Source organism: Lithobates pipiens, unplaced genomic scaffold, assembly GCF_037356315.1.
Source record: "Lithobates pipiens isolate NorthernLeopardFrog02 unplaced genomic scaffold, aLitPip1_a1.2 Scaffold_18, whole genome shotgun sequence".
NCBI classification, from domain to species: domain Eukaryota; kingdom Metazoa; phylum Chordata; class Amphibia; order Anura; family Ranidae; genus Lithobates; species Lithobates pipiens.
The window spans coordinates 152,676,103-152,690,041 of record NW_027507758.1 but is presented as its reverse complement, the minus strand read 5'-3'; the positions used below and the strand labels follow the sequence as shown (position 1 = coordinate 152,690,041).

At 42.8% G+C, this 13,939-nt stretch overlaps 1 protein-coding gene across 1 annotated transcript in view; it reads left to right on the top strand.

Moving 5' to 3' along the window:
* Window positions 1-13,939, top strand: part of SRD5A2 (steroid 5 alpha-reductase 2) — a 236,723-nt gene that overhangs the window by 186,667 nt on the left and 36,117 nt on the right. Inside the window, exon 2 of the mRNA XM_077486285.1 lies at window positions 7,813-7,976. Within this exon, the coding sequence (XP_077342411.1) occupies window positions 7,813-7,976 (164 nt within the window). The remainder of the gene's footprint in view (window positions 1-7,812; window positions 7,977-13,939) is intronic.

Here is a 13,939-nt window from a genome sequence, read left to right as displayed (position 1 = left end):
CATATGTCTCCATCCCTATCAGTATGAGGAATTAGGAGCAAGAGGGTGGAACTTTGAGTGAAGCACGGGGTTGAATAGAATACAATGGTGGATATTAAAATGTTTAATAATCTGTAAATACATGATTACATATACTTTTTCCATATATATATAGAAAGAGATACTATTCACAGTGTGAATTTCTAAAACAGTGGTAACTGATAATAACATGGTTATAAATGAATACCACCAATGGTCATAATTGGGTACACATATAATACAAGGTAACAGTTGCATGGCCTATGACCTTCCTGAGAATGTCACAAAGTATAGTAGTATAGATAAATGCCATATAGTCTCTTAGGACTGAAATACACGGCATCTGGTAGCTTGACGTGTTTTGCAGCTTGGTGCCGCTCATCAGGAGCAAGCACATGATGTATCTGGAAATAGGGAATAATGTCTATTAAATAACTTGTATTAATAGAGAGGGGAGATGAGTAGGGAAACCCACCTATAAATGACTTACAAGAAAATATGCAGTCGTAGGCATGGTGTCAGAGATCACGGGCCACCCGAAAACATCAGGGTCAGGAGCTGAGGAAGCATATCCAGCGGCGGTACCTATCACAGGCAGAAACCCAGGCAGACCCGGGCACACAGAGCACTCCTATAGTGAATATGTGACAAAAAATTAAGTGAATGACCAAATAAGTATGTGTGTGTATATAAAGACATGGAAGGGGATGTAGTGATAGTGAGGACAGTTTTAAATGGTGGAACTGGTGTATGTAAGGGGGGGGGGGGAGGCTAGTGAAGGTAAATGGACAGGAGTGAGGGTAGACAGCCATGGTGAAAGGTTGCCACCAATACACCTGAAGGGAGAAGTGATTGTGGAAGGCAAGAAAAAACAGAGTAACTGCTACATGAAGAGGATTTACCTGGTGCTGAAGAGGGAGGAGAAAAATGGTCATGATCCGAGATAAGCAGGAGATCGAATGTGTATGAGAGCCTTGAGTGACCCAGTCCCACCAGTGCAGCTGCCCATAAATGGACATGCGCCACCACCGGACCACCCCCTAACATCCCACACACAAGTGCCGTGAGGAGAAGGAGGGGCCAGCACCCGGGCGGGTACCTGTCCGGCACCGGCGCCAACACAATCACGCTCAGCTCACATGGCGATTGAAAAACGCCCACCAGGGAAGCAGCACCCAAAGGACGCAATGCGTGGCGTTGATGCGTAGTGACTGGGCGTCTGCCCCTTGAATGTCACAGGGGGCAGAGGGAGGGAGGGATGTCCCACAGTGCACATCGCAGCTCCCAACCAAGGTGAGTCACGGGCAGGAAGCACAGACCACCACACACACCACAAATTGTACAGTCATAACAATAAGATGTATCTGATAGATACAACAATAATTCACCAGAAGGGACAAAAGCAAAAAAACAAAAGAATAACTAATTAGGGAAATAAATCAAATATGACCAGGGAAGGTAAAGCATTGGGCCACCAAAGCTCAGAGATGGTTATATAGATAAAGCCAATTAAATGCAGCCACAAGCTTTCATCCCTATTTGAATAAAAAATTAGGAAAGGGGAAGGGGATCTCTTCATGGAATGTTCACTATAAGCCTGCTGTAAGTCAGAACACAGTCCTGTGTGACTCACCACCACTACAGTGCTAGACCACGGACATTCTGGGAATTAAATTGTCACGCCTCATATATTTGTCACAAAACGACACCTTTTCCTGGGTTGAAAGCCTTGTAGAGATGGACACAGGTGTATCTATTTCATTTGCAACAGAAGAAAAATAGACATGGTTGTGATCAGGGGCGTAACTAGAAATCACAGGGCCCCATAGCAAAATGTTGTATGGGCCCCCCCCCCCATCAAAAAAAAAAAAAAAATGAACTAATGCCATTGAACAACAGACTACCACACCCATGTGGCACAGTACCCAGGCAACAGCTTATATTAATTTTGAACAACAAAGTATGCACTATACTGTATGCAGCCCCTGAAGGGAACACATTGCTGACCTCCAGGCCTTCTAACCAATTTCTGTTCTGTTATATAAAATGAAATAGTTCAACTCACCATAATGCAAAATCAGTGGGATCCCTGAGCGTGTCACTTGCCATCATCGCCTGCCACCAGATGCAGATTGTAACTTGTCACAGGTTGCGGAATGTCACCTACCACATGTTGCAGATTGTCCACTTGCCACATCCCAGATTGTCACTTGCCAAGATAGATAAGTCACACATTATGCCACACATTATGGATTGTCACTTGCCACGTCCTGGATTGTCACTTGCCACGTCACTTGCTAAACATTATGGATTGTCACTTGCCACGTCCTGGATTGTCACTTGCCACATCACTTGCCACACATTATGGATTGTCACTTGCCACGTCCTGGATTGTCACTTGCCACGTCACTTGCCACACATTATGGATTGTCACTTGCCACGTCCTGGATTGTCACTTGCCACATCACTTGCCACACATTATGGATTGTCACTTGCCACGTCCTGGATTGTCACTTGCCACACATTAAGGATTGTCACTTGTCACATCACCTGCTACATGTTGCGGATTGTCCACTTGCCACATCGCCTGCCACCAGATGCAGATTGTCACTTGTCACACGTTGCAGAATGTCACCTGCCACATGTTGTGGATTGTCCACTTGCCACATCCCGGATTGTCACTTGCCACGTTACCTGCCACACATTACGGATTGTCACTTGCCACGTCCTAGATTGTCACTTGCCACGTCCCGGGTTGTCACTTGCCACGTCACCTGCCACACATTACGGATTGTCACTTGCCACATCACCTGCCACACATTACGGAATGTCACTTGCCACGTCACGGATTTTCACTTGCTACGTCCCCTGCCACATGTTACGGATTGTCACTTGCCACATCCAGGTTGTCACTTGCCACGTTACCTGCCACACATTACGGATTGTCACTTGCCACGTCATTACAGATTGTCACTTGCCACATCCTAGATTGTCACTTGCCATACATTATGGATTGTCACTTGCACGTCCCAGGTTGTCACTTGCCACGTCACCTGCCACACATTACGGATTGACACTTGTCACGTCACGGATTTTCACTTGCCACGTCACCTGCCACATGTTATGGATTGTCACTTGCCACATCCAGGTTGTCACTTGCCATGTCACCTGCCACACGTTATGGATTGTCACTTGCCACGTCCCGGGTTGTCACTTGCCACGTCGCCTGCCACACATTATGGATTGTCATTTGCCACGTCATGGATTTTCACTTGCCACGTCACCTGCCACACGTTACGGATTGTCACTTGCCACGTCGCCTGCCACACATTATGGATTGTCACTTGCTCTGCCACTTTCCTGCTGTGTCACTGAGTCAGGCAGCAGATTATCAGTCAGACAGCAGAGAGATAATGTCAGCTCTCTGCTTCCTGGCTGCCTGCCCAGTGAGGGGGGAACTGCACTGCAGGGATGCAGGGCGGCCAGAGATGATGTCATCTCTATGCTCCCCGCCTGTCAGCTCCCTGATTGGCCAGCCCACTCTCTCACCAGCGAACTGGCCACTCTCATCCGCCTCCCACGGATCCTCTGACCGCCCGCTCTCACTCACTGAGCCGCCTGTGGACCACCCGCGGAGCCGCGGACTACCCGCGGAGCCGCCCGCGGACCACCCGCGGAGCCGCGGACTACCCGCGGAGCCGCCCGCGGACCACCCGCGGAGCCGCGGACTACCCGCGGACCTCCCGCGGAGCCGCCGGCTATCTCCCGCGGAGCCGTGGCGCCTGTCCTCACCGGGCCCCACTTGACTGCGGGCCCCATAGCGCCCGCATGTGTTGCTATGGCGGTAGTTCCGCCACTGGTTGTGATGCCACTTTTAAAAGGTTGGCATATCTAAAACGTATACAACATACTCTAGTTTGGGGTTGATACTATAAAGCTGAGTTGCCCACAACCTTGTTATAGTTCTTGCAAGGGCAGCCCGTCCATTAAAGGTGCACGCCCCCCCATCCATGCCGCTTCCCCCCATATCCATGCGTCTGGCTCTTTGCAGGAAGCCGGACGCATGAATTCCAATACAGGGGGTAATGGGCTTTAAAATAGGGAGGGCTCAGGCACAAAGAATGTGCTTGGCACCCACCCAGGTATGTTACAATAGCAAATTAATATTTACTATTGTAACACCGATCCTTCTCCCGGCCAATCAGGAAGCGGGTCTGAGACCCGCCACCCGATTGGCTGAAAGGACAGGCATTCCTATTGGATACCTAGGGGGAGGGTAGGAGATGCATGGCTGATGGAGGAAAGGACACAGGAGCTGCTGCACAATACCCGCTGCCTGATGCCCGATGCCTGCTGCCTGCTTCCTAGATGGGGTAAGTGCCAGACCGACCACCAGACAGCGAGTGTGGGGGGGTTGTTTGCTGCCCCCCAAAAAAAACACCAGCCGCAACTACGCTCTTGGCGTCTTTGGTAACAAGATCATTGTACTTGTACTTACATCTCATATATATTTTAAGTTATTATAAGGGGTCTCATTCTTGTTCTTAATCAGCCTTTGTCAACCTTTTAAAAACATTTCAGGTCCTAGGGCAACCGTTTAGGCTGCATTCACACCTGAGCGTAGCGTTTTCAAGCAGAAAATCATGCGAATTTACCGCGATTCGCAGCGTTTTTTACCACGATTTGCCGCGATTTTGTGCAGGGCAAAAGGTCACCAATGTTAAAAGAAGAAAAATGCCCAAATCTGCTCGATTCGAGCGACAAAAAAGGGTCCGGAACTTGTTTGTGCTTCAGGCGACATGGAGTGGAGATGTGAACCATCTCCAATGAGAATTCGATTTTTTCCCCTCTAGCATTTTGTAGCTTCAGGCTTCAAGCTACAAAACACTCAGGTGTGAATGGGGTCTAAAACCATTGGGGTAATGCATGTACCATGCCGTGTTGCATTATCATTATTTTTGCATGGTACCCAACACAGTAATACAGTGGCAATGCACCTACAATACATAACACCGCAAAGCACATGCTGCTTTGTTGCCGTATGTCGCGTTCGAAAAAAAAAATTGAACATGTCAGTTTTTTTCTGCATTGTAATAAGTTGGTAACCAATTAAAAATTGGCTGCCCTTACTCCAAACATGTGTGGTATCTCAGAGCTAAATTGGGAATAGGCATGTATCTACAGCTCACTGTAACATGATAAGTAAAAATAATTATTTGTATTAATGAATAAGGATAATAACTGTGACACCTGATGCCGATCATATTTTAACACCCCTGTTCTACACAACAATTTTATTTAGTGCAGAAAAAAAAGGAAATTGTTTTAATGGCCAGAAGTAAAAAAGTAAAAGTAAAGCAGACAGTGAAAATGTCCCTTACATTGATGGTTAATGGAGAAGGGCACCCTCACATTTGTGGTTAGTGGGAGAAGGGCCTCCTCACAATGCTGGTCAGTTGAAGAAGGGCCTCCACTAGCACCCTATTGAGGAACCCTGGAAGAGGAAGGGATCAATGTATTATGCATTTTCCCAAAAGCAAGGGAAGGTGGGACTCGCTGCTTTGGTTTTGCTTTGCTCATAAGAATTTAAATGTACATTTTTATTACCTTGGCTATTTTGCAAAAACATCTCATATTCTGCTTTTTATTATGTGTTCTTATGATCTTTTTAAAGTTTTGTGCTGTGGGCACCATCACCCAGGATTCAATAGGAAAATGGAGATCAAATAATAATAAAAATAAACCTCTACGCATATATATATATATATATATATATATATATATATATATATATATATATATATATATATATATATATATATATATATGTCAGTAAAATTCCATTCCTCTTACTGATCAGTCAACTCCGGTCATGTTGATTAGAAGACAGATTTATTACAGATGTACCAGTACAAACGGATGAGGGACCCTTCTAGCAGGAGGTCCACAGCAAAGTCATACCAAGAAATATCTACACAGTCATTTTATAGTAGTATTTGGCAACCTGCCATTGGCTAAGGCACACTGGTGACTCATGGTGCATTGTCAGCTTTATTGCCAAAGCCAGAGTGCCTTTTACAAGCTTTTCGTAATATTTGCTAATATCTGCTAGTTTCTCAAGTATTGCCTCAGGTCTTGGCCAGGCTCTTTAGCTACACAAAGTACATATAAGGAACAAGGCAAACATCGATATCCCCTGTAATTCTTTGCATATTTCTTATCTATATATATATATATATATATATATATATATATATATATATATATATTCCTCGCATATATTTTATGGACTTCTATGAACTTTCTGAATTTTACTACCTTGGCTATGAACTTTATGAATTTATGAATTTTACTACCTTGGCTATTTTTCAAAAACATCTCATATTCTGTTTTGTTTTTATGTGTTCTTATGATCTTTTTAAAGTTTTGTACTGTGGGCACCATCACCCAGGATTCAATAGGAAAATGGAGATCAAATAATAATAAAAATAAACCTCTACTCATATATATATATTCCTCACATATATTTTATGGAATTCTATGTACTTTATGAATTTTACGAATCTATATGTTTTTTTCACATGAGCACTATATACTTACTGTGTATTTGAGTTTCCACTCCCTTACATATATATTTTTTTTATTTATTATTTAGTGGCACCATTGGCCATTGGTCAATATTTGTGTGTTTCTATGTTATATATACATTTGGTATCCAATTATTGGGTGTGTATTGCATATTACATAGCACAGCACTTTTCAATAAATTTATTTTACAATTTGTTCTGATTTTAGCTGTTGTGTCTTATAGTGATACTATTACCTTTTACATATTTTTATATTTTTAATGAGATCATATTTAATAATAATTCTTATTTTTTTGAACTATTGGGCTGCACTTTTAATATATTTAATTCATAAGTGGTATGGGACAATGAAGATATTCTGATGTGAGGAAAATTCCCATCATGATGTGATGTGAGGATCATCATGGGAAAAAGTGTCCCGAATGGGAGATTTCTCTATTACTGAGGCAATGCGAAATTTTTGGTTTACCCTCACATTCATTCCTTATGACATTGGTAATTAGGGCAGTTAAAACGTAAATCTTCCTAATGGGGACATAGACAGCAATAAGATTTAGTGTTCTAACCCCTCATTCTCTATCCAAATCCAAAACAAGTTATGCTTTTAGTTATACTTAAAAAAAAGGTTCCTCCGCATGTTTATAGCTCAGTGTGATATTATGTACCACATACTAGCACATTATGACATATTTCCCTTTCAAAAGGAAGCCCTTCAATGGTGCATGGTCACCTCTGTTGGAGCTTCCATCTTCACCCGGTCTTCCATCTGGGTTCGTGGGCTATGCATGTTTGAATGGCTGGGGCCACAATGACTTCACTCCATGCAAAATTAAAAATTCCATATATTAGAATTAAAAGTTATACAGTTGTATTTGCATGGAAAAAGGGGTATGCATAGTGTGTCAAGGCAAATTATATTATCAAGTGTTTCAAAAAGACACTGTAAATACATACTGTATGCATATCAAATTAGGATTTTGATCATTCTTAACATTTCTTAGGTTACAAACATAAATAAGAGGAAAAATGCATAAATTGAATATTGATAGTGTTTTATATGTTCCTATAATATTAGAAATATGGATTTGAGAAGCACAACTAAAATGTCTTCACATTCTGTATGTCATTTGTTACCGTTTACATGCTGCAGTATTGTCTTGTTTAAATTACACAATCTCTTAATTTCTGTATCTTTACATTTCTCTAGGTCCTTTATCTATTCAGTAATCACAAAAGGAAGACCTACACCTTTATACATTGTCATTTTGGCGGTGATATTTTGTTCATACAATGGTTTCTTACAAGGACATTGCATGGTTTATGTTGCAACCTATCCAGAGAATTGGTATACAGACATCCGATTTTTATCAGGTAATTTGTTGTCATTTGTAACGTGTCATTAACCATGAAAAAAATTGTTTGAAGTGATGGTGAAAATCGCAGTCTCCTGTAAACAATAGGTTATAAAAACGGTTGAAAAACAAAAAAAAAAGCAATCCCTACAATGAGAAAAGTTAATACAGTGGTATTAATTATATCCATTCCCGGATTATCATTATATCATTCTATTCTATTGTTTTTTTAAATTCTGTTCTTTTCTATTTTAAGGTTCCCCATAAAATCCATACCATACCTGAAGGGTCTGGAATGGATTGAGGGGCACGCTGTTTTTTTTCATAATTTTCTATTGCCGGCATTGTTTTGTTTACATTTCAGCTGTCAGTGGGGAAGCCCGCTGACAGCTGCGGAGTCATTGATTGTTAACCACTTGCCAAAGGGCACTTACACCCCCTTCTTGCCCAAGCCATTTTTCAGCATTCAGCGCTGTCGCACTTTGAATGACAATTGCATGGTCATGCTACACTGTACCCAAACAAATTTTTTATCATTTTCTTCACTCAAATAGAGCTTTCTTTTGGTCACTGCTGGGTTTTTTTTTTTCCAAAAAAAAACAAGACCAAAAATGATGAAAAAAAATATATTTTTACTTAGTTTTTGTCAGTAAATTTTGTAACAAATTTTTCTCCTTCACTGATGTGCGCTGATGAGGCGGCACTGATGGGCACTGATAGGCTGAACTGGTGGGCACTGATAGGCGGCAAGGATAGGCGGTACTGATGGGCACTAATGGGTGGCACTGATGGGTGACACTGATGGGCCTTGATCGACCGCAGGGATGGGCAGCACTGATAGCCAGTACTGACTGACATCACTAATGGGCACTGATTGGTGGCTCTTGTGGGCACTGCTGCCACTGGTGGGCAATGGTGAGCACTGATTGGTGACACTGGTGGGCACTTAATTGTAATCAGGGCACTGATGATCACAGTCTGTCAGTGTGAGATGAGGAGCGCCGATTACTGGCATCTCCATGTTTACATGTGACCGTCTGTGATTGGACACAGCCGATCACGTGCTTAAAGAGCCTCGGACACCCTCTGATTTCTATAGCTGTTGGCTAGTATACAAACTGTTGGCGCTATAGAAATCCTGTTTAATATAAGGATAATAGTAGAAAAATCTGCACTGGTCTGGCAGGGTCAATGGGTAAGCTTGTGAGTTTGCCTGTAGGATAAGGTAAAACAAAGACCACAGAGAAAACACCTAAAAAGCTGCAGAATTTTGCTTTATATTTAGCTATAGTTCTAGTTTAAAGCAACTCAAAAACACCTGAAAGCATATTGTATTTGATTCGCTTGTGATTGACTATCAAAATGATCACACGATAGGAAACAAGTCAGTAACAGCTGGGTCTCTGTGTTGGGGAACAACCCAGATGGCATCCCAGTGTGCCGTAGCACTGGGCTGGCTATAAAAGGCTGGTTTAGTTGACAGAGAATATGATTGCCTTCACCCATCATTACACATTGGGACCCTACAACTCCCTACCCAATGCAGCATGCCAGGAATAGCTGTGAACGCAGATTGCAGTTACATAGTTAGTCAGGTTGAAAAAGGGCACAAGTCCATCTAATTCAACCAAAAAAAATAAAAATAAAATACAATTCCCTATACACAATCCTTCACCCACAGTTGATCCAGAGAAAGGTGAAAAACCCCAGCAAATCATGCTCCAATTTTCTACAGCAGGGGAAAAAATTCCTTCCTGAGGCAATTGGATTTTCCCTGGATCAACATTACCTACAAATGTCAGTACCCAGTTATATTGTGTACATTTAGGGAAGAATTCAGGTCTTTTTTTAAAACAATCTACTGTTTTGGACAGAACCACCACTGGAGGGAGTCTATTCCACATTTTCACAGCTCTTAGGCTACTTTCACACTGGGGCGTTGCAAGCGCTGGCGGTAAAGCGGCGCTATGTTTAACGGCGCTTTACCGCCGGTTTAGCGGTGCTATGCGGCCACTAGCGGGGGTTAAAAACGCTTTGCAGGCACGTTTGCAGCGCTGCCCCATTGTTTTCTATGGGAAGGGGCGCTTTAGGAGTGGTAAATACACCGCTCCAAATACGTGGCTTGCAGGACTTTTTTGACTGTCCTTCAAGTGCACCGTTCCAGTGTAAAAGCCCAGTGTAAAAAATAAATAAAAATAAATGTCCCCCAGTGTAAATCATCAATCACAATGAATGCCGGTAGATATACCACACAAAAAAAGCCACATGCTTGACACTCACCGAATGATAGCACTGCTTCCCACCACCTCTTAGTAAACAAAGGGATTGGGTCATGTCACCTGGTGATGTCATCGGATGACTTCACCCCTCTGAGACTCTGCCCCATGACATCATAGGGGTGAGGTCATCCAGTGACTTCACTGGGTGACTCCGCCAATATGACAACAGGTTCTGGCCCTCTGAGACCATGCCCTATGATGTCATAGGGGCGAGGTCACCCAGGGCCCCTTCCTTTTGCATATTTAGTGGAGGGGGGGAAGTGGTGCTGTCATTCGGTGAGTGTCAAGCAACTGGAGCGGTCGTGTTCAGCAGAGGGAGATTTTTTTTTTAAAATGTTTATGCAAGTCAGCTGCCAGCGTTCATCATGATTGATGACGGATTTACATCAAAGGACATATTTAATTTTTTTTGTTACTTTTGACCTTTTTTTGGTGAATGAGTAGGGGGAAACCGGGATCCTGGGGCTTCCAGATTCTAATAAGATACTCCTCAACACCCCCACAATGACCAGGCTGTGGTTGTGGGGAAGGGGCTCATGTCCTCATCAAGATGAGAGCAAGGTGCTTTGCCAGGGGTGGTCCCCCCATGTTGAGGGCATGTGGACTGGCATGGTTTTGGAGGTTAGGGCCTGCCAGGCTACATGCTCAGATAAGGATCTGATATTGATTTTGGGTGGACCCCAAACATTTTTTTGTGTTTTGGCGTGGGGTCACAATAAACCAAACATCAGATCTTGTGTGATAAGGTGCCCCAGCAGTTTTTTATTAGATGGTATACATTTCAAAAGGAGGAGATCAACTGCACATAGCTGCCACACAGCTATGATGTTCACAGATTTCCTAGTTATCTAGCACTTCACATAAAACTCGCACAGGACAGAGAGAATAAAAAGGTGGCTCCCATGCAGTATTTTTAAAACAAAATCAAATTTATTTAAAATGTCACTCCACCGGTGGGCATGATGATGTCACAAAGCAAGCCCCACTCAACGTGTTTTGTCTTTACTCAGACATCATCAGGGGAGAGAGACTGGCCAGCGACATCCATAGTACATGTTATATTAGTCAATATACAGTGCCTTTAAAAAATATTCATACCCCTTGAAATTTTCCACATTTTGTCATGTTACAACCAAAAACGTAAATGTATTTTATTGGGATTTTATGTGATAGACCAACACAAAGTGGCACATAATTGTGAGGTGAAAGAAAAATGATAAATGGTTTTCAACATTTTTTACAAATAAATATCTGAAACGTGTGGCATGCATTTGTATTCAACCCCCTACTCTGATAGCCCTAACTAAAACCTAGTGGAACCAATTACCTTCAGAAGTCACCTAATTAGTAAATAGAGTCCACCTGTGTGTAATTTAACTAAATACAGCTGCTCTGTGAAGCCCTCAGAGGTTTGTTAGAAAACCTTAGTGAACAAACCACATCATGAAGGCCAAGGAACACACCAGACAGGTCATAAAGTTGTGGAGAGGTTCAAAGCAGGGTTAGGTTATAAATATATATCACAAGCTTTGATCATCTCACAGAGTACTGTTCAGTTCATCATCTGAAAATGGAAAGAGTATGGCACAACTGCAAACCTACCAAGACATAGCCGTCCACCTAAACTGACAGGCTGGTCAAGGAGAGCATTAATCACAGAAGCAGCCAAGAGGCCCATGGTAACTTTGAAGGAGCTGCAGAGATCCACAGCTCAGGTGGGAGAAACTGTCCACAGGAAAACTATTATGCTGCGTACACACGACCGGACTTTTCGAGGGACTAGGTCCGACAGACTTTTGACGGAGTTCTGACGGAGTTCTGACAGAGTTCTGACGGACTTTCCGAATGAACGGACTTAGCCACACACAATCACACCAAAGTCCGACAGATTTGAACGTGATGACATACGACTGGACTAGAATAAGGAAGTTCATAGCCAGTAGCCAATAGCGGCCCTCGCGTCGGTTTTTGTCCGTCGGACTAGCATACACATGAGCGGATTTCTCAGTAGGAACTGGGTCCGGCGGAGTTCTGTCGGAAAAATTTGAAACATGTTCCATTTCTAAAGTCTGTCAGACTTTTGCAAATCAAAAGTCCGCTGCAGCCCACACACGATCGAATGATCTGCTGGAATCATTCCGTCAGACTTTTGATGTTGAAAAGTCCGGTCGTGTTTACTGCATAAGTCATGCATTCCACAAATCTGTTTTTTATAGAAGAGTGGCAAGAAGAAAGCCATTGTCGAAAGAAAGCCATAAGAAGTCCCGTTTGCAGTTTGCGAGAAGCCATGTGGGGGACACAGCAAACATGTGGAAGAAGGTACTCTGGTCAGACAAGACCAAAATTGAACTTTTTGGGCTAAGAGCAAAACACTATGTGTGGCAGAAAACTAACACTGTACATCACCCTGAACACACCATCCCCACTGTGAAACATGGTGGTGAAAGCATTATGTTGTGGGGATGCATTTCTTCAGCAGGGACAGGGAAGCTGGTCAAAGTTGATGGATAGATAAATGGAGCCAAATACAGGGCAATCTTAGAAGAAAACCTGTTAGAGTCTGCAAAAGACTTGAGACTGGGGTGCAGATTCACCTTCCAGCAGAACAACGACCCTAAACATACAGCCAGAGCTAAAATGGAATGGTTTAGATCAAAGCATATTCATGTGTTAGAATGGCCCAGTCAAAGTCCAGACCTAGATGTTGAATTTTAAAAGCAGTGAACTTCTGTCAGATTAGCAAATCTCAAGAGCTAAGTAGTCAGACGAAGTTGTAAGTACTGTACTTCACTATATAAACTGACTTTACTGTTATAAATACGTGTAAAATGCAAAACTTTGGTGGGTGTAACATGCCCGCTTTCCCCCTTCTTAGTGTATCCTTACTGTGGATGAGTGTGGGGTGTAGCAAGATGGCGGCGAAGGAATGTCACTTCCGTAGCAAACTGCGATGGGTCGCCGAATATGTCGTTACAAGGGCACTGCAGTACTATGCAATGTTTGCACAAGTAATGTAAAGCGAAAGTTATAAAAAAAAAAACTTACAAGTCAATTTATTAAAAATGCTAATTGTGTATGCTGTAAAGCACTGAAAATGAAAAAAAATTAAAATATATACAATAAAACAACCAATTGATCGCCATCTAGTGGATAAAAGAAGAATTAAATGAGAATCCACATTGGCTCATTAAAGTGGTTCTAAAGGCAAAAGTTTCTACCTTAATGCATTCTCTGCATTAAGGTAAAAATCCTTTCACTTAGCAGTAGCAGGAGGAGCGGCTCCTGCCATTGGCTCTTGCTGCTTTCAATCAAACCTGTAAGCAGACAGCGGGGGAGGGGCCATGTGTGTGTCAATGTACGCACACAGCTCGGCTTGGGAGCAAGCCTGTAGGTGTGTTCCCATAGCAAGTGGCTTCCTATGGGCACAGACACTCAGAGTTGGTCCCTAGAAGAGCAGATTTAGGGCCCTCTATGCAATATCATTGCACAGCGCAGGTAAGTATGCCATGTTTGTTACTTTAATAAAAAAAAAAAATACCTTTACAATCACTTTAATACTATCAAAATAATAGTTTCAGAAATCCCAATAGTGTGGCACCAAAATCTACATTTCCATACCCCCTAGACCTAAACGAGCAGTTATCTCCTGCAATGTGGGCATAGCCCCACTGAAAGGGAGAATTTTCAAGTTTCCTGGAGTTCA